The sequence below is a fragment of the Chionomys nivalis genome, chromosome 22, assembly GCF_950005125.1.
Source record: "Chionomys nivalis chromosome 22, mChiNiv1.1, whole genome shotgun sequence".
In the NCBI taxonomy this organism is placed as follows: domain Eukaryota; kingdom Metazoa; phylum Chordata; class Mammalia; order Rodentia; family Cricetidae; genus Chionomys; species Chionomys nivalis.
Genome location: NC_080107.1, coordinates 29,949,519 through 29,969,135, shown reverse-complemented (window position 1 = coordinate 29,969,135; position 19,617 = coordinate 29,949,519). Strand labels below are relative to the sequence as shown.

The window sequence follows — 19,617 nt, the reverse complement described above, 5'->3', positions numbered from 1 at the left end:
ACTAGATTTTTCATCCCAGCACAGATTTAAAAAATGTTCTCCCCATGTTATGAAGGAGAAAAAAATTCAGATAATTTCTTTGTCTTCATTTGAACTGAAAGGAAGATTAAAGTTCTTTATCTATAGAATATTTAAAATAACATATTTAAGAAAGAGGCAATGAAAAGAAACCTTAAAAAGAATGGATTTAAATATTTAATAAGTAGGCCCCAACTTATCAAATTAATCAGTCTAATTTAAAGTAGGGGATGGGGGTAGGGAGCAAGCTCAGAAGTTGAGTCAGTACTCTTCTTGCAGAGTTCCACTCCCAGCACTATGTCAGGAGGCTCACAACCCCCTTTCATTCCAGCTGCAGGAAGGTTACACCTTCTGCTGAATTCTGCAGGCACCTCTGCTCACATGCACATGCCCACATGCAGACATGAACGCACAAGTCATTAAAAAGTAATAGAAATCTTTGAAACAGAAGACAATGAATTAGGATGTGTCTACTTAGAAATATTATTCTTTGCTTTTTCCTCGACACTCAGTTTTTCCTTTTATAAAACTACAGTGTTATGCAGCTTAGCTTTCTTTAAAACTGGTAAGTCAAATAGGGATGTACACAAATGTAAATGGAAATTGCACTTTAGTTTCCCAGCCCCAGACCCGAATAATCACAAAAAACTATACTAATTACAACACTGTTTGGCCAGTGGCTTAGAGTGTATTCCTAGATAGCTCTTACATCTTAAATCAACCCATTACTATTAATCTATGCATCACCATGAGGCTGTGGCCTACCAGTAAGGTTCCGGCTTCTTTCTCCTTCAAAAGTTATGTGGCTCCCTGACTCTGCCTTCTTTTCCCCTGCATTCAGTTTAGTTTTCCTTGTCTAGCTCTATTCTGGCTGCCATAGGCCAAAGTAGCTTCTTTATTAACCAATGATAATAAAGCATATTCACAGCATACAGAGAGGAATCCCACATCACACAAAGAGGTAGACATGGTCTTCCTTATTACCAATGGCCATTTTTGTCAATCATTACAATCATTTAGTCTTCAGCTTTGTTATTATTGGACAAGTCTTAAAAACACTTTAACTTTTATTCTTTGATACTAGGTCCTGTCCTTCTAATTCATCCCCTTAAGTATCTCACTGATATCAATGAGATATCTGAATAGTGTCGATCTTCTGAACTATCACTTCCATCATTTCTTCTTTTATATTTAAAGCTCATTGGAGTGTATTATTATAGATAATACAATATATTATTTTATACATATAAACAATGTATTTTGACCAGATTTACAACTCTATTACCCTTTCTTGCATTTTTCTAAGGCCTATTAAATCCCTTCCTCTTCTCAACTCATCCCCATTCCACTTCTCTTTTGTGACCCAGTTAATTTAATTAGGGTCATTGTAGGATCATAGATGTAGGGTTATTTTCAGGAGTACAGGTAACTTTTTAGTTATACCACCAAAGAAAGTGTCTTTCCCTCTTTCCCACTAACTGCAGCAGATCCTTGAGAGAGACCCTTTTTCTTCATGATGGTATGCCGATCATATGCTCAGTCATGTGTAGGTCTTGTTAAGGTAGTGACTGCTGCTCTGAGTTCATGAGTACAAAGGCTGAATCATGCTCATAGGACTGCATACCATAACATTTCACCATTTACTCTAGCACATTCTTTCTGTTTAACTTTTCTGCAATGTTCCACGAGCTTGGGATTAGACACAGGGGTTCTAGGATCCAGTATTTAAGAGTCACTTATTACTTTATCCATATGTGGGTTTCTGCAGTAACTACCTCCCACTGTAGAAAGATTTTCTGACCCAAAGCTGACGGCAGCACTAATCTATGAGAGTAGAAGTCAGTATTTAAAATGCAATCTGATGGGCACAACATTTTCATCCATCGAAACAACTGATGTACTTTCTCCATTAGGGCTTACAAACTTCCTCAAGCTGTATTATTTTGACCAGGTTCACATACCAAGCATGAAATCCCTCTGGAAAAATGTGGCTCAAAACCAATCAAGATGCACTTGGTTACCACCATAAGAGTTACTGTTTTTCCCCCCATAAGCCACTTTTGCTTCAGTCGGCACATTTTGCCTGTGAGGTTGATAGTGTAGCATGCAATGCCCCAGGTAAGTAAGGCTATTGATGACTTTTCTCCCCCAGTAGTCTGCAGAGTGCGTCTGGCACTAGCAAAGCCATCACTTCAATGGATTTAAGAAAAGTCCCCCACAGACATGTCTACAGGCCAACTCAATGTCGACAATCCCTGACTGAAACTCTCTTCCCAGATGACTCTATGATGGAGGAGAGTCATCTTTCTATCATTGGTTAATTAATAAAGAAAACTGCTTGGCCTTTGATAGGACAGAAAATTAGGTAGGCAGAGTAGACAGAACAGAATGCTGGGAGAAAGAAGCAGATTCAGGCAGTCACCATGATTCTCCCACTCCAGACAGACACAGGTTAAGATCTTTCCTGGTAAGCCAGCTCTTGGTGCTACACAGAATATTAGAAATGGGTTAGATCAATATGTAAGAGCTAGCCAATAAGAGGTTAAAACTAATGGGCCAAGCAGTGTTTAAAAGAATACAGTTTCCGTGTAATTATTTCGGGGTATAAAGCTAGCCGTGCGGGCGGCCGGGTGCCAGGAACTTAGCCCGCCGCTCCTATTACAACAACTCTAGGTTAAGTTGACAATTTAAGTTAATTATCAGAACAATTGCACTGTGCTCTACAAGTGAAATTATAAAATTTATAGAAAAACAGATGGAGAGTGTTATACTAAATAAGGTAACTAAGGCCTAAAAAGACAAATGCTGTATTCTTCCTTACGTGTAGATAGGAACACCTGGAGAACCACCATAAACGGGCTGTCCATGCAGGCAGGCTTAAGCATTGCTGGGGCATAAACGATGACGACTGCAAACTAGTCGAAAGCCCACGGTCCAGGAGGACCCAAGCGGTGCTGGAACGACCTAGTCCTGCTGCCTTGTTAGACAGAAGTGCCGTCAACCCCTTCTAAATAGTGTTTATACTCATGTATTAGTGCGGCTCTCAACTTGGGCCAGCAGTTTCCCTTTGCAGCAGGCAGCACTGAATAACAGAGACTTGTAATTAGTCCGAGTGCCAAAGAGTAGGTGACTGCGGGGTGCTCAGCCCTAAATGTAGGACATCTCTACCAATCCCATAAAGCTCAAGGGACATCATGGCACAGCCAGAGGACGGAGTGCTGTGAAATACTATCTTCTGGACGTGACATGGAAGTGACAGCAGCTACCGTGACCCTGGAAGGACCAAGCCAGGCAATAATTCCAATCTCGAGGGATGGAGGAGGGGCTCTTGTAGCCAATGGCGACTGAAGGCTTCTAATAAGAGGAGGAGTCATTTTCTTCAGGGACGTGGCTATTGGTAGGTTGTTCATGCTTATGTAGGCAGCACTAATTGGACTCAGTAGGCTGTATTTAAGAGAAAAGACATGAATGAGGGAGAGTCATTTATTAAGGGGCCCTAGGAGAAGTGGGAGGGGAGCGTTAGGGGTGGTATGATCAAAATACACTGTATTTGTTGAAATTTGTCAAAATTTAAAAAATATTAAAAAAATAAAATATGGAGCAAAGAAAAGCAGACTTAATAGTTTCAGCTACTTCTATCTTCAGTCTGAGCTTTGGAACTGTAGCAGGAATGAAACTTTTTAAGTCATTATTTCTGGATTTAAAAAAATACACATTTTTGGGCTCAGGATGGCTGCTAAGTAAACACGCATGAGGTTCTGGGTTGGATGCCCAGGACCACATAAACACAGCATGGTAGTGTACTTCCGTAATTCCAGCAATTACAGAGTGGAGACAGGAGGATCAGAAATTCAGGGCCATCTTAGGCTATCTTGGGAGTTCAAAGTCAGCCTGAGCTACTCAAGGTCCTGCCCCAATAATTCCCTAAAGCACGTTTAAGAACAGAATACGTAGCTGTTGTTACAGGATGTCAGCAATTTTTCTCATGGGTTTAACTCTTTGTTAAACAGGAATGTTCTAGTTATGAATTTCTCTTGAAGTTCTTCTTAATTACTTTAGAAAATGATTTTATGTTCACTCATATAGCAAGTAAGGGGCAAGATAAAGACTATATTTTCAACGATTACTAGTTATTCCACTTGCTTTTGTTTTAGCAATCAAGAAATAAGAAAATGATAAAACAACAGTAAGGCCCGAGCCATCAAATCCCTGAAAGAATAGAGAGCAGTTGGTTTTAGAGCAAATACACTCTTCCATTTCACAACAGTTTGTGGCAACTCTTAATTTTTGGCCAGCTCAAAATGTGTGCAGAACTACATGAGATTACTGAGGCATCTTGAAGACCAATTTGGGATTTTGTTGCATAATACAATCAAATTCTGAGCAGGGCTTGAGAACTGGGAAATCTTGGAGAGAGTTTAAAGAGCCACGGTGATTGTTAACCCCGACAAGTCAGAGAAATAGGCAGGTAATTATAGGATGTACTTAATAGACAGAAATACAGAGTAGTTTATGGGAAGAGAAAAAGAAAACAGAAATGCAAGTGAGAAGGTTGAGTTCGTGGAAAAATGTGGGAATCAGAGCTGGCTAAAACATTAATTACTCATCCTAAAGCTGCTTCCTTTTTAATAATAATAAAAAAATCTCCAAACACTGTATAGTACACAGAAGATACTGTATTAAGAAAAAAAGGTGAAGGTCTTGGAATTTATCTGTTTACCAAGACACCATTCCTGTCAGATTCTTCAGGCGCTGGGAAAAAGTGGGGGAAAAGAGCAAAATCTCCCCCTTGATTTTACTAAATTATGGTAAATGATGACCTATCGACTCTATCAGTTGTTTTTGCATGATATAGTTAACTTCCAACATCCCCAAAGAGTCGAGCTTCTGGAGAAAGGGGTCACATTTTAACATTTTGGATTTGTTTCGGTGATTAACTGGACACCCGATAAATAAGGCTTACGGGGTAAAAAAAAAAAAAATCGGTCTCACAAGAGGCTAAGGATTGATAATATCCACTTCTCTGACTGATCGAAATCTTCCGTTTTCACTTCAAGCCTAGCAAGATTTTCAAACCAATTAGGAGCAAACCTGTTTGCAACACAATGCTTTGTGTACACAAGGTATGGGAAACGTGCGTCGCGCTCACTGGCGAGGGTGTCCTGACCTGGCGGACAGCTCTTGCTGCTTTTCTCTCGCAGCCCAAAGACAAACGCTGGGAGGCCGGGGCGCGGCCGGCTCGCTAGCACCTAGCTCGCTCCGGCAGCAGCGGGTGCGGCTCCCGCCCACTCGGAGCAGCTCGGCGCGGCCTCGGCGTCCCCCAGAGGAGAGGCTGGGCGCCGCAGCCGGCCTCGGCGTCGCCCATCCCGCTCGGGCGCCACGGCTCTCGCGCTCGGGCGGGCACAGCGCTGGGCACGCCGGACGCCTCCGGGCCTCGGCCGGGACCTGCAGGGTCCCCCGTCCCGGCGGTTCGGGGTCTCCGGTCCCGCAGGCCTCGCAGAGCGCGATCGGGCTCGGGCTCCGGCCCCGCCCCTCCGGCTCGCCCCGCCTCCCGGGCAATCTCCTCGCGCTCGCCGCCCGGCACGCGCGCTGCGCCCTGCCGCCGCTCCCGCCGCCACCGCCGCCGAGCGTTTCACCGCCGCGCCTGGCTTCCAGCTTCGGGCCGGAACCGGAAGTGTAGGAGGCGGGGCCGGCGGAGGCCAGGAGACCGAAAAACGCGGCCGAGCCGGGAGCCGGGAGCCGGAGCCACAGCCTGGACCAGAACTTGGCCGCGTCCTGCGCCGCCGTCTCCCGCCGCCGTCTCCTCACCGCCGCCTCGCGCCGCCACCGCCGCAAGCTCGGCTAGCGTGGTCCGCGGACTTTGGGTGTCCGGGTTGAAGGTCGGTCCGGACGTCGGAGCAGCTCGGCTCCCGGACCGTCCGGGCGGCTGCGGGCGCCGCCGCCGCCGTCTCGTCGCCTCAGCCAGGCGTTTTGTTCGCAGAGACGCGAGAGGCGAGCGGAGCTGACAGTGATTTTGACAGTGATTTCAACCCGCTTTTGTTGTTGTTGGCTTTTCGTTGTTTGGTTCCGTGTTGTGCGTGTGTGTGGCGGTTTTTCCCTCCGTGGTACATTTTTTTTTAAATTGTTGTGCTTTTTTCCCCCCTAAACCCCGTGAACGTTTTTTGATCCACTCCCCCACCCCCCCATCTCGGGGCTTCCGAATATGTTTTATGACGGTTGATTTTACACCAGGAGGTTTGTCTCTGAGGAAGACCCGGGGAACTGGATATCTAGCGAGAACTTCCTACGGCTTCCCCGGCGCCTCGGGAAAATGGGAGCTGCTGCAAAGTTGGCGTTCGCCGTCTTTCTTATCTCCTGCTCTTCAGGTAGGTGGAGGAGCCGGCGCGGCGGGGCTGTGGCCGGCTGCCGTCGGCCGGGCAGCTCTCGGGCGGCCGAGGCTTTCCCGCGCCCGACTCCGCAGCCCTGATAATCTGGAAACCTCCATGAATCCCTCTTGTTTTGGGTTGGTTTGGCGAGCTGATAGATTGAGTGCTGTGTTGTTGTGGAAGTGAGAAAGTCATGGTTTGTGGCCATAACACTCGATGACAGCGCTGGTTGGGTTGCTGTTAAGCCGCAAATACCACAAGTGAAAATTTATGTAAAGGTTGAGACCCAAAACGAGTATTCCGAAATGTCATTTAGCCTAAGCTTTTCCAAAACAAGGACCGGTTCTGGTCGACATCTAATTAGTGCTTCACCGGTGAATATCGAGACAGAGATCGAGTGAGTTGGTGTTTAATTTTGACTGTGAGAAACAATGCATCCTATCAGGAATTTAATCTAGGTCTCCTCTCACGTCTTCTTCAACTTCATTGTCCAGTAGTGTTAAAAATAGTTGGAGTTGTCGGAGTATTAGCCGTAACCCCGTGCAGAAGAGGTGTGCTGCCGTGTGTTGGTGTGTGCTGGCGTTCGCCCACCATTTGGGTGCTCTTTCAGCCGAGGATTCTGCTTACCTACCAATGACTTCTTTTCAACGCCTCGTACCGACGCATTGTTTTCCGTTCAGAACAGGGCACGTGAGATTGTGCTCACTGTTAAACGGGCTGTTCTTGTGAGATGTATTTTAGCTCGAGGTTAGGAGAATCCTCTGGCCATTTTATATCTGAAAAAAAAAATGACTATGTGAGGACGTTGTGTGGCTGCAACCAGTGGTTGAAATAAGGCTAGGCTTTTGTACTTGAAATTCTGGAAATGCCCACGTCTAGCTGCAAGGTGTGCGGATGCACTTAGCAGGAGAGTTAGTTCGAGGAGGAAACACTTCAAAAGTCACAACGAATGCCTTCATTGTAAATATTCGGTGTATATCTACTAGACTGTGATCAAGAATAGGGGTGGGGGGACAGTTTGACAGGTTTCGTGGCTCTGTCGTTACCTCCTATGTCACAGGGAAATTGGAAGGTGCTAGGCTTTTCTTTGTGTACCTCTCTGTTGTGTGTGTGTTGTGTGTGTCCGTCTTCCCCACCCCACCCCCCTTTTAATAGAATCTTTTGTAATGTATGGAATTTTGCTGAATGGTACATTTCCTTGTGGTTAATAAATGGATAAAGTCTAGTCTTATGTCTGTAGTGGTATTGATCAGTTCCGGGTGGGCTGAATGTGTTGTGAAATGGCGATCATTGCCAGAGATTAACCAAAAGAATCATGTCTGTTTAAATGGAAGAAGGAACATGCTTAAGGCAGGCGGACAGTTCTTTTTGTGCTCGGTTTGGAGAGCAGCTAAACAATGGTGTCTGAAACGGATGAAGGCTTTGATAATGTTAAACATCTTGCTTTTGTGAAATGACTTAACCCTGTAGTTTCTCACTCCCATCGTACTCTTTCTTCCCTCTGACCCTCTCTGTCTGGCTGGTGAACTCCAGGGCAGAGCTCTTTTTTTTCTGATCTGCCCTCGAGGAGGAGGGGCATCATGGCCACTGATCAAGGGACTGTAGACATTATTCTTTCCCAAACCCACCTGAGTCTCATTAATTGATGGAGGCGGTGATTCTTGAGCAGACGCAAGGTATCACTCATTGGAAAGCAGGCTGACATTACAGATCTTACAGCTTTTCCTGCTTGCCTTGGGAGCAAGAAGAATTGAGCAGTAGGTAGTTTCGATCACTATTATTTTCTCTGGGCTTGCAGGTTAATAGTGAAAATTTTGAATAGAGTGGTTTTGTTGTTACAGAACATATAGGTAATCCATTGAAACAATTTGAAAAGCTATACTCCATACTGATACATTAAGATTTTTTTTTTTTGCTTAAAATGTCTGATATGTCTTTAAAAAAGGACTTTGTTACAAGGCAAATGCACTCTGAAAAAGAGTGTGTGTGTGTGTGTGTGTGTGTGTGTGTGTGTGTTTTCTAATTGATTTTTCTGTGTAATGTGTAATCTGGCACTGGAAGCAGAGGGTGGCTATTTTTATTAGAATTAAGTAATTTACTAAATTACCAGGTTGTTTCTGGGTATCTGACTTTAAAATAAAATCAAATGGGAAATAGTAGTAAGGAACGTGTTTATTCTAGGTGTTCAGGAAAGACAGATCCTTGCTGTTTTTTTTTTTTTTTTAGTGTTTTGTGGTCTGGTTTTTTCAGCTTCCATCCCATGGTGTGTGCTGTGGAGACTGATTATGCAGACTATTCCTGTAGGATATGGCCAAGTGTATAATTTCCTCCTTGCTCTCATTCCAGGAGAAACATTTCAAGTTTTGCCCTCATCCTGGAATGCCTTCAGATTCCCTATGATTTTTAATTTTTTTTATTCCTCTTTATCCTTCTTCAGAGTCTGTTTCAAAACACAAATCTGCTTCTTACTTTTTGAAACATCATGGTTAATTTGTGTCTGTTCTCACAATTTGTTAAAATGTGAGGATGAGTTTAACATTGCCCAGTTTTAAGGTTTATCCCACCTAGGGTGCTAAAGTTCCTGTGGTATTTGAGTGGCTTACAAGTTGAGGATTCTTTTGGATTGTGTGTGAACTGGCAATAGCATGGTCAGTATACTCAAGAAAGAAGAGCAGAAATAGAATATTGATAGCTAGTTTTCACTGTGTGGCTGGAAGGAGAGCTGATAGGACAGCCCAGGACTTACTTCTGAATGTTGGCTAGCAAGTGATAGGTAGTAAATACTTCTTTCTTTCTTTCTTTCTTTCTTTCTTTCTTCCTTCCTTCCTTCCTTCCTTCCTTCCTTCCTTCCTTCCTTCCTTCCTTCCTTCCTTTCTTTTTTTGGGGGTGGATTTCTAGTCTTAATTATGTGTAGGTGTGTCTGCATGTGGGTATGTGGACTTGAATGCATGGAGGTCAGAGGTGTTAAATCCCCTGGAATTAGTTCTGAGCTGCCTATGTGGGTGCTGGGAACTGAATTCTGGTACTCTTAAGTGCCAAGTCATGCCTCCAGCCCCAGTGCTTTGTTTCTTAAAGGCAGAAAACTCTTACACGTATGTGATCAAATCCATAACATACAGACCAGATGAAAACCAAAACAAGTTCTCCCTCTCTCTTCCCATTTTGAATTTTTTTGTGTTTATGATCTGAGCTAGTGTTTCTCATGGTGGACTGATTTTTGTCTCTTGCTGGAGACATCTGGAGAAATTTTTGTCCAAACTTGGGAGGGGATGCTGCTGGCACCTAGTGGGTAGAAGACAGGACAGGATACTGTACAGGACGGCGGCTACCACAACAAAGAGTTATGAAGCTCAAAATGTCAGCAGTGCTCAGATTGAGAAACCATTTTTTTTTTTTTTAATTCTTAAGCTTTAAAAGCATTAATATGAGGAGTGGGCTGGAAAGATGGCTCATGGTTAAAAGCACTAGTTGCTCTTCCAGAGGTCCCGAGTTCAGTTCCCAGCAACCACATGGTAGCTCCAAACCATCTATAACGGGATCTGATGCCCTCTTCTGTCATGTAGAACTACAGGAAGACAGCGTTCTCATATATGTAAATAAATACATTTTTACAAAAATTCCTCAGTGTGTTAGTTAAAGAGCTGTGGGCTCCCTCCTATTTAAGTCAGTCATCAAACTGTTACTAGTCCTGGAGGCTGGTGATCTCCAGGTGACCTTGTTAGAGTTTTCATTGTCTTTTAAAATTGGAATGATTGAATTAGGAAAATAAGTTCTAGTTGTATGTATTGTTCCACCCTAATATTCTTCCTTTGCAGTGTTTTGCTGACTGTTCTTGAAGACTGATACTCATGGACATGACGAATGAGTGGTCATGGCAGCATGTTGAGCTATATTTATTTTTGATCTGGTATTCTCTTTCATAATACTCACCTCTTAGGATCTTTCCTTTTTATCCTTATTGACATCCCAGAGCTGCATGGCTGTGGGCTGTGTGTGCTAAACTTGGTGCTTGAAAGGTTTATATCATGCAGATATAATAAATGCATTCCCTGAATGATTCCAAGGGTATTTCTTGTTTACCTAACTTTAACATTTTAAAAATGATTTCTTGAGTGTATCATTTTTTGAGAATAATTAGCTGGCTTTTAGTTATGATTGCTCACTTAGGACACACCAAGTACTATTCTATGGTCCCTTAAAGACCTTTGTCCTTTTTAAGGTTAAATCCTGATTGTCATTAATAAATACCTGGTTTTGAACTCTAGGTTAAGAAAGTTAATCTAGCTAGACAAGATGAGAATCACAGTGACACTCTTAAAATATGTAGTATTGTACTATTCAGAAGAGAACCCAGAATGTTTGAGGCTAGCCTTTCTAAAAAATTATTTTTGTTATTTTTAATTATATATTGATATATGTGTCTGCATGTGGGTATGTGTGCATGAGTTGGAGTTGCAGACAAGCTGTTGGCTTCATGTGGGTGCTAGGAATGTAACACTGGTCCTCTGGAAGAGCAGCCAGTGCTCTTAACTGCTGAGCTGTCTCTCCAGCTCCTTCCCAGTCTTTCCCCACTGTGTTTTCATTTGCTGCATTTTGGACTATCATGTATGCATAATACATATACACATAATACATAGTGTCCCTCCCTGGATTTAACTTCGAATCAAATGGTTTGAATTTCAGATTGTTCTTACTTTCTTTTTCATACTCAGAGTTTTACTTAACTCTTCGCTGCCTTTGAAAAATCTTTTATTGTTATTCATTCATTGTCTGTTTAAGCCAAGATTTGACTAGACTTGTGAGTGGATTTATTGCCACTGATGGGCCCATATTAGACTTCCTCTGTGGTAGATTTAATTCTGTTAGGTTATAACAGTCATGTCTAGACAGAACATTGATTTAAAATTGACTATTGAAGATGAAAGTTCCAGGAATAGAGTATAGAGGAAGAAGGCAAGAAAACTATTGTAGATAGTAGTTGACATTCTGTCATTCTTGACCAGATTCCTTAGTCACTTTCATGGATATCTGTGCATCTAGTGCTTATGCTTTGTGTAATACAGGGACTTAAAAGAATTATGTCCTTTTCTGAGGTTGAAATTTTTGAACTGATAGAATGGTAGGCCTAGGAAAAAAATTTGAGAGATTTTTATGCTTAGTGAACAAAAATGTCCTTGTGGTTATACTTGGGTTCTGATGCTAGCTCATCTCTCAGGCTTTCCTACTTAAACTCTAACATCTTGTCAAACAAGACTAACTAGTTATGTGTTTTTTCCCCAAGCTACTACTTACCCCCCCGCCCCCCCAAAAACTATTCTCATTAAGAAAGAAATTTGAGGCTGGATATGTAGTATATATGCCTGTAGTCCTATCACAGGGTAGACAGATGCAGGGATATCTCAGCAAGTTCCAAGCTGGCTTGGTTTACATAGTAAGAACCTGTCTTAAAAAAACAATGAATGAATGAATGCCATTTTTGCTTAAAACTTTCACTGACTTAGTTATCTTAGCATAGTGACATATACAGGCCTTCATCATTTTTTTTTTTTTTTGCCTGCTTTTTCTAACCTTGGTATAGTGGTTAAAGCTATGCATTCCATACTTAGATTTCCTTGGTTTATACAGGGTTTACATCTTCACCTTTGACCTCATTTTCTTGTGCCCCGTTTTTCTTACCTACAAAATGGGGATATAAATGATGCCCACTTTAGAGAGTGATTTGATTAAGAAGTGGCACGTGAGCACTAATGGCTTTAGTTGTTTGTTTTGAGACGTTTCACTGTGTAGCTTCGACTGGTGTGAAAAACTGTGTAGACCAGGCTGGCCTTGAACTCACAGAGGTCCATCTTCCTTTTCCAGGAGGGTCTGGGAAGCTCTCCTACATTGTCGTCAGTCTTCCTTCTCATGAGTTCAGTGCTCCAGTCATACAGACTCAGAATGAGGTGCCTTGAGAGTTTGTGAGCGTTGTTCTTCCTCCTTTACCTGGCTAACTCCTATAATTTTTTTAAGACTGAGAAGTGTTATCCTTAGAAATATTTTCTCTGCCACCTAGCCACTATTGAGGTAGTAGCTTTTTGTTCACTCACACTTTCTGAGTGACCTTAGCTTCAGTAATTGCTGCAAATGTTCTCTTGCCCATTTCCTCTTTAAACTACAGTGCTTACCTTGCTTTTTCATTTTTTAAGTTTCCCTTTAACCACAGGTTAAACTAGGTGTCAACCCTGGCGCACAGTAGGTGCTCTGAAAATATTTATTTAGTGATTGAAATGGAATGTCTTTGCATGATTGGTGCATACATTTTCTTTTATGTTATTAAGTGCTGAACTCAGGTTAGATGGCCGCTTAAAGCTTTCTGATTCTTAGGATTAGTTGGTAATAGTGACATATTATTAAGAAAAAAACATTTTGCTAGTGATTGTTTTGATATCCTAAAGTTCTGTTCACTTAACATTTTATTAGAATTTCAATTGTGTAGATTTCAAAAGATACTTCCATATCTTCAAGCTCAGTCATGTTCATAAATTTTAAACTATAATCCACAATGAGAATTATACATTGTATCACGACTTAGTTCCCTTGTGTCTCTATGTGTATGTCAGATTAAAGCTTCATGAATTACTTACTGTGTATAGGAAGGATACTTTTATTTATCTTTATATTCTGTTTCATTTTTAAAAATGATAAGTATTAGGACTAGAGAGATGTCTAAGCAGTTAGGGCACTGACTGATATACCAGAGGACCTAGATTCAATTCCCAGCACCCACATGGTGGCTCACAATCCTAGGGGATCAGACAATCTCTTTTGGCCTCTGTGGGCATCAGGCATGCACTTGGTAAACAGACTTATATGCAGACCAAACACCCATACATATAAATAAATAAATTACATTTAAAAAATGTTGAGTATGCTCCATTGAGTCAGTGACCAACTAAAGGACTGTAATTGTTAAAACACTGATCTAGTTCATCAATTCCCTCATTCCCTTTGCCCTGTGCTGTCTGAAGGAGATGGAAAAATGTACCAGAAACCCATGTGCAGAAGAATATGGCCATAAAATTAACCTCTAGCAGAGATTATGAGCCAGTGAGTGGGGTAGAGAGCACTGTTCAGGGGAGAATTTGGACTTGACTTTCTGAACTCTCTTTCCTCTGGCCTAGTTATTTAAATTAGTCTAATTCTGTTTTAGCACCATTTTGAATTTGGGAGATTTCAGAGTTTTTCACTCAGGAAATGCTTCTGGCAGAAATTGGTCCTAATTCTGGGAATACAAGGTCTTAAAAAGACATTTAAAGATTTTATTTATTTATTATGTATACAGTATTCTCAGTACTCTGCCTGCAGGCCAGAAGAGGGCACAGATCTCATTGCAGATGGTTGTGAGCCACCATGTGGTTGCTGGGAATTGAACTCATGATCTTTGGAAGAACAGGCGATGCTCTTAACCACTGAGCCATCTCTCCAGCCCTTAAAAAGACATTTAAAAGGACATTTATGGAATGTGAAGGAAAAGCCACAAAAGATCTTCAGAAACACAGGTGTTACTTGATCATGAACTTGAGAATGACTGGAAGACAAGGTGGGATGGAGGATTTCTGACCTAATCCAGGAGAAGGATTGGTGTGTTGAAGAATGCTCTGCTTGCTTAGAGAGATACAGTCTCAACTGAGGACATAGATCCAGATGGAAGAGTAGGAACTGAGGTGAGGCTGGGCTGGATGATGCAGGTCCTTGTATGTGGAGTACAGAACAGAGTAACAATGTGAAGATGAAGTTAGACGAAGGCATTATTAAAAACAAGTAGTAAAGAACTAACAAGCCAGGGGGCTGGAGAGATGGCTCAGTGGTTAAGAGCATTGCCTGATCTTCCAAAGGTCCTGAGTTCAATTCTCAGCAACCACATGGTGGCTCACAACCATCTGTAATGAGGTCTGGTGCCCTCTTCTTCTGGCCTTCAGGCATACACACAGGAAGAATATTGTATACATAATAATAATAATAAAAAAAAAGAACTAACAAGCCAGAAGTAAATAGAAACATATTGTATGGCTAAGTAAGTGTCTTAGGTGGCTATGGATTTAGATGGCAAACGTGATGAAGATACACCTGTAAATTTAGAAAAATAAAAGGGCACTAAAAATCCATGAGAAAATGTAACGATAATTTACAAGGGGAGACCCTAATGGATCTATCTCCATGTGTTGTCTAGTAATGATTCTGATCATTAATGGCTTTGAATGTTGGTGTTAAATAATAGTTACCTTCTAATAGTTACAGTTTTACTCTTATTGATTATCTAGATTATGTTTTTAATTGTTGTGAGGCATTTTATTACTGCACTACTGTTGTACCCAAGTAGACTAAGGTGTGTGATGAAGTTTGTATGTGTTATTCATGATTGAAGCCTATCTGTCCTGCAGGCCATTCTTCTGGCCGAGAATCAAACAGTTCTTCTCTAATTTTCTAGAATATTACTAGGTATAACTTTATTTTCCAGTGTTGCTGAAACAAGCACATGCAAAGCAGGAAGACAGTAACTAGAAGGACTGGCTGCACATGTGGGGACAGATTGTTTTAGAACATGTCAACTCTTTATATATTATAATAAAATATGCCTCTTACAAAGCCTGGAGCTTTAAACATTTTAAGCCTTCATTCCTAGTTAGGATTACTGATTTTAAATTTTAACTTTCATAAGATTGATACTAAAAACTAAAAACAAAGCAAAGCAAAGCAAAACAAAACAAAACCCACTTGTCTGGCAGTGGCACACGTTTCTGATCCCAGCACTCAGGAGACAGAGGCAGGAGGATCTCTTTGAGTTTGAGCCCAGCCTGGTCAACAGAGTGTGAATTCCAGGATAGCCAAGGCTACACAGAGAAACAAAACAAAGCAAATACTACAAGTGTAGGGTTCACTCATGTAATCCCAGAATTTGTGAAGCTGAGGTAGGAGGATTTCCATGATTGCAAGGCCAGTGTAGGCTACATAGTGATTTCTGAGCCAGCTTAGGCTTCAGAGTGAAACTCTGCCTCTACTCTACTTCCATTAGGAAGAAGAAATCTTTTGTTCACATCTTTATGAGTTTTAGGTGGTACATCACATTTGTAATCTAACACATTCCAAGATGGCTTGGAATAGATGAATTATTAGAGCTTGGCAGGTTTCTAAAACTCTGAGATTACATTTTCAAATATATAAACCAAGTTGTATTAAATGAAATACATTCTGTAACATAGTAGCTGCTTCAGAATAACATTAACATATGTTTGTAATCTTTGAGTCTAGTTTTAGGACACAGTGTTTAAGATATTTAAAATATAGGTTCAGTTATTGGGAGATATTTTTAAATTTATAGTTAAATTGCTGAGCAATTATAGCAAAATAATATTCTAACAATGATACAGCCAACGGAAATGTAAGTATAGAGTGCCAGAGAGTTGTATGATTCCCTAGAACCTTTGGTTATAGCAGTTTTTGTTTTTGATTTTAAACCAGGTTTTCTTGTTCTAAACAGTCCCCTTGTTGTAGCATAGTCTGAGGTAGGGGAGATTGTAGTGAGTTTGAGGTCCTCCTGTGTTACATAGTAGCAGGCCATCTTGAGCCACACAGTCAAACCCTGTCTCAGAAAAACAAAAATAAAAACAAAATATGGAGGTAAATCTATCTCAGCTGATGATGGAATTTAAAGTACTTTTCTTGGACAACTATGTTTAAATATTAGGTATTTTTCAGACTTTTTTTTGCAAAAGTAAATTTGGAAGGCTTCTCAAGTCTTTTAGGTACCAACTACTTATGTTTTAAAAACATAGTTGATATATATGTATACACACACACACACACACATACACACAAAAATCTCATATAGCCTAAACTGTCCTCAAACTTACTATGTATCTGGGAATGGTCTTGAACTCCTGATCTTTTTGATTCTATCTCTACAGTGTTAGTGCTTTTTCACTTGATTTATATGTGTGTGCTCCATGGAGAGTGTATGGAGAATTCTGTGAGTGGATGTGCACGCTAGTGTGTGTGCATGTAGAGGCCAGAGTAGATCTTCGTGTTTCTCCTGTGTTGCTGTCATCTTTCTTGCTTTGAGACTGGGTGGGTTTGTCTCACAGTGACCCAGATGCTCAGGTGTGCACTGTTATCTTTCAGAGATGCTTTCTGGCCCGAGAGCTCTCAGGATCTGTCAGTCACAGCCCACCCCCACCTGCTGTGTGGCGGTTGTAGCATTTGCAGTCATATGTCAGGCCTTTGCTTGTGGAACAAGCTCTGTTACCCATTGAGTTGTCTCTTCTGTCCCACTGGTTTTTGAATTTTAAAAATAAATATTTTGAAGGGGCTGTAGCTCAATTGGTAAAATGCTTACCCATGAAGCATAGCACCATGAGTTCAATTCCCTAGTTCCACAGAAAGTCATGGTGCAGGCTTATAATCTACTCCAGGTAGGCAGGAGGATCAGAAACTCAAGGTCAATACTTGGCTTAGTAATGACTTTGAGGCTAGCCTGAGCTACAGGAGACTATCACCAAACAAAACATCACTTTTATCTATCTATCTATCTATCTATCTATCTATCTATCTATCTATCTATCTATCTATCTATCTAATTTTTTTTCCTCACAGGGATTCTCTCTGTAACTCTGACTGTCCTAGAACTGGCTCTGTAGACCCACCTGCCTCTGCCTCCCCTGTGCCAGTGTTAAAAGTGAGTACCACCACCACCATGCAAACATCAGTATTCTAAATATATGCTTATTTGGGACTTAAAGAGTATGCTACTCAGATTCTTTTTCTATTGACTCTTTTTTGACCTTTAATAACATCAAGATGCCATTTTACTTCTTCCTAAATTAAAGTGGATACTACTGATAACTTATTCATTTTATAGTTAAGTGTGGCTACATAGTGAATTCAGTGCTAGGTGGTTAGGTGCTGCCGTGAACAATACAGGCATGATTATGTCATATGGAGCTCCTGTGGTATAGATAGAGTGAAGCGAATCAAGTAATTATATATTACTGTGTGTGCCTTCAGAAATTAAGAGGTGCTGAGAGCCCAACACTTTGCCTGTGTCACACACATTGCTGTCTCTAATTATTTACCTTGGCTTTTTTCTTTTTTGCCTGTTTATTATTTGTACATTCCACTACTAGAGTGCAAGCTCAGTATGGGAGGAGGTTCCATTCCTTCATCACAGTACCCCAGAAAATAACACAGTTCCTGACACAAAGTGGAAATTCAGTAGACACTTAATTCAGGAAGGAGCTCCAGAAAGAGGTAGGGGTAAGATTGGACAGGACTCTCACAGGGGCAGGAGTTAGAGTGAAATGCAGAGGATACTGGGAAGTAAAAAGGTCTAAGTAGTAACTGATTTGGTTTAGATGTTAGCATTTTTCTTACCTGTCTGGAAAGTATGGTAGGAGTAGAGAGACCAGTAAGCAGGTTCCCATATAGTGTAAGCTGGGGAGTCTCCAGCTACCAGTACTTTTAATGGCACCTTTCCCCCAATTTGTATTACTTAAAATCAAAACCCAAACCCATCAACCAGGCTTTCTATGTATATGAATTCTTTCAATGTAGCATCTCATTGAACAGACAAACTCACAAAAGAGATGATCAAACCTAGGCTAGGTTACTGTTTTTTTTTTTTTGTGACACTCCTGTCTTTAGATTTTGTCTGTATGATGTTTTATATTCTTACTTTTCTCTTCATATGCCCCCCTTTCAAATTGCTGCCTCCTTCCTGTGTCAAGTATGTAGTATATGGTTTTATTGACACAACTGAGGACTCAGAAGGAAAATGCAAGTGCATTTTATGTCTTCATTTGTTTACATCTATCTTCTTAGACATTTATTTACTTCAAAATTTATCTTTTCAGGTTATGAAGATCTCATTTAAATGGTGAAAGAATAAATTGTACTTTAGGCTGATGGTTTTATTCAGGGCTACAGCCTCTAACTAGATGGTGAGTCTGGTATTTTATTTGGAGATGTTTCTAGCCTGTGCTGTTGGATGGAGGCAGGTTTGCTTGGTGGAAGGAGACCAGCTCTTCCTAGGACAGAGCTTCAGCATCCTCATCCTTGACTAGGAAAAACCTGTTGTGCTCCACAGGAGTGAAGAGTGAGGAAGCCAGAGAAGGCTGGCATTTTACCAGGGTTAAAGTCAAGTGGTCACTGCCCTTACCATCCTTTTATTCTACATAGTGATTATGTAACAAATCTTATTTGATGATAACCTTTTCTTATTTTTTCTTTAGTCCTTAAAATTATATAAATCTCGTTTGGGTGTTGAATTGGGAATTATTTGCTACTTACAATTACTAACCAAGAGGGCTAGAACTAACAGAGGCAGTTAAAATGGGAGACTTGGAGTATTGCAGGGGTCTAATAAATGATCAAGTGGCACCCTCCATTAGGACGGTAGACCTGGGGACACCTGTGTTGGCCCCAGTTCTGAAGGCTGAAGTGAAGCAGAGATTAGGATTAGAGGAGTGTAGGCAGAGTTCATTTCTAATGGAGCTAGTGAAGCTGAGCTTTAGCTCTTACTGCAGGCTTTCTTACTGTAGCCCAAGAATCTCCACAAATCAAAATTGTAGTTCTGTTTAGTCTGATGGCATGTATTTGTCAACCTTGATTTAAAGTGACATTTTTATAGTTAACAGCCTAGTATCGATGTCATGAAAGGAACTCAGATCATTAAACTAGAGAACAGAAGTTGATGGCCCTGCTTTTACATCTATAGAATCCTTTTACCATTAGAGCATAGTACACCAAAAGGGCTAGTTAAAAGAAATAAAACCCAATATTGTTGGCATAAATGTTGTTTGGTAACTGTAAGAACTTCCCTTATTTTGAAATTTAGCAAAAGTAATTTTATGCAATCCTCTAATTAGTATTTTAAAAAAGACACTTGGCAGGAAGGAAACATAGGTGTTGGGACTTATCTCTACAATGATGGGCAGTGTGCTGTGTACTTGGAGAAGTTCTAGAACCTCTCAGTTGCTTTTCTTATGAAGTGTGATTTGTAGTGGCCAACTCACAAGATTAATTGAAAATCTAGGACTACACACAGAAACTCACATTCACATGTAAAAGCATACATAAAATGTAAAATTTTGAATTGGGCCACCAGATATTTGTAAATACTACAGTATTGTTTTTCAAGGTGTGCAGAGAAATGTAAAGTTTAGCTATAAGAGAACTTATAATTTAGAATTTTATGATTCTT

At 41.0% G+C, this 19,617-nt stretch overlaps 1 protein-coding gene across 2 annotated transcripts in view; it reads left to right on the top strand.

Moving 5' to 3' along the window:
- The first annotated feature begins 5,693 nt into the window (after positions 1 to 5,693).
- Acvr2a (activin A receptor type 2A) overlaps positions 5,694 to 19,617 on the top strand; it is a 77,861-nt gene continuing 63,937 nt past the window's right edge. For both annotated transcript variants that reach the window (XM_057754466.1, XM_057754465.1), the window contains exon 1: positions 5,694 to 6,383. In XM_057754466.1, the coding sequence (XP_057610449.1) occupies positions 6,329 to 6,383 (55 nt within the window). In that variant the 5' untranslated portion in view covers positions 5,694 to 6,328. The remainder of the gene's footprint in view (positions 6,384 to 19,617) is intronic.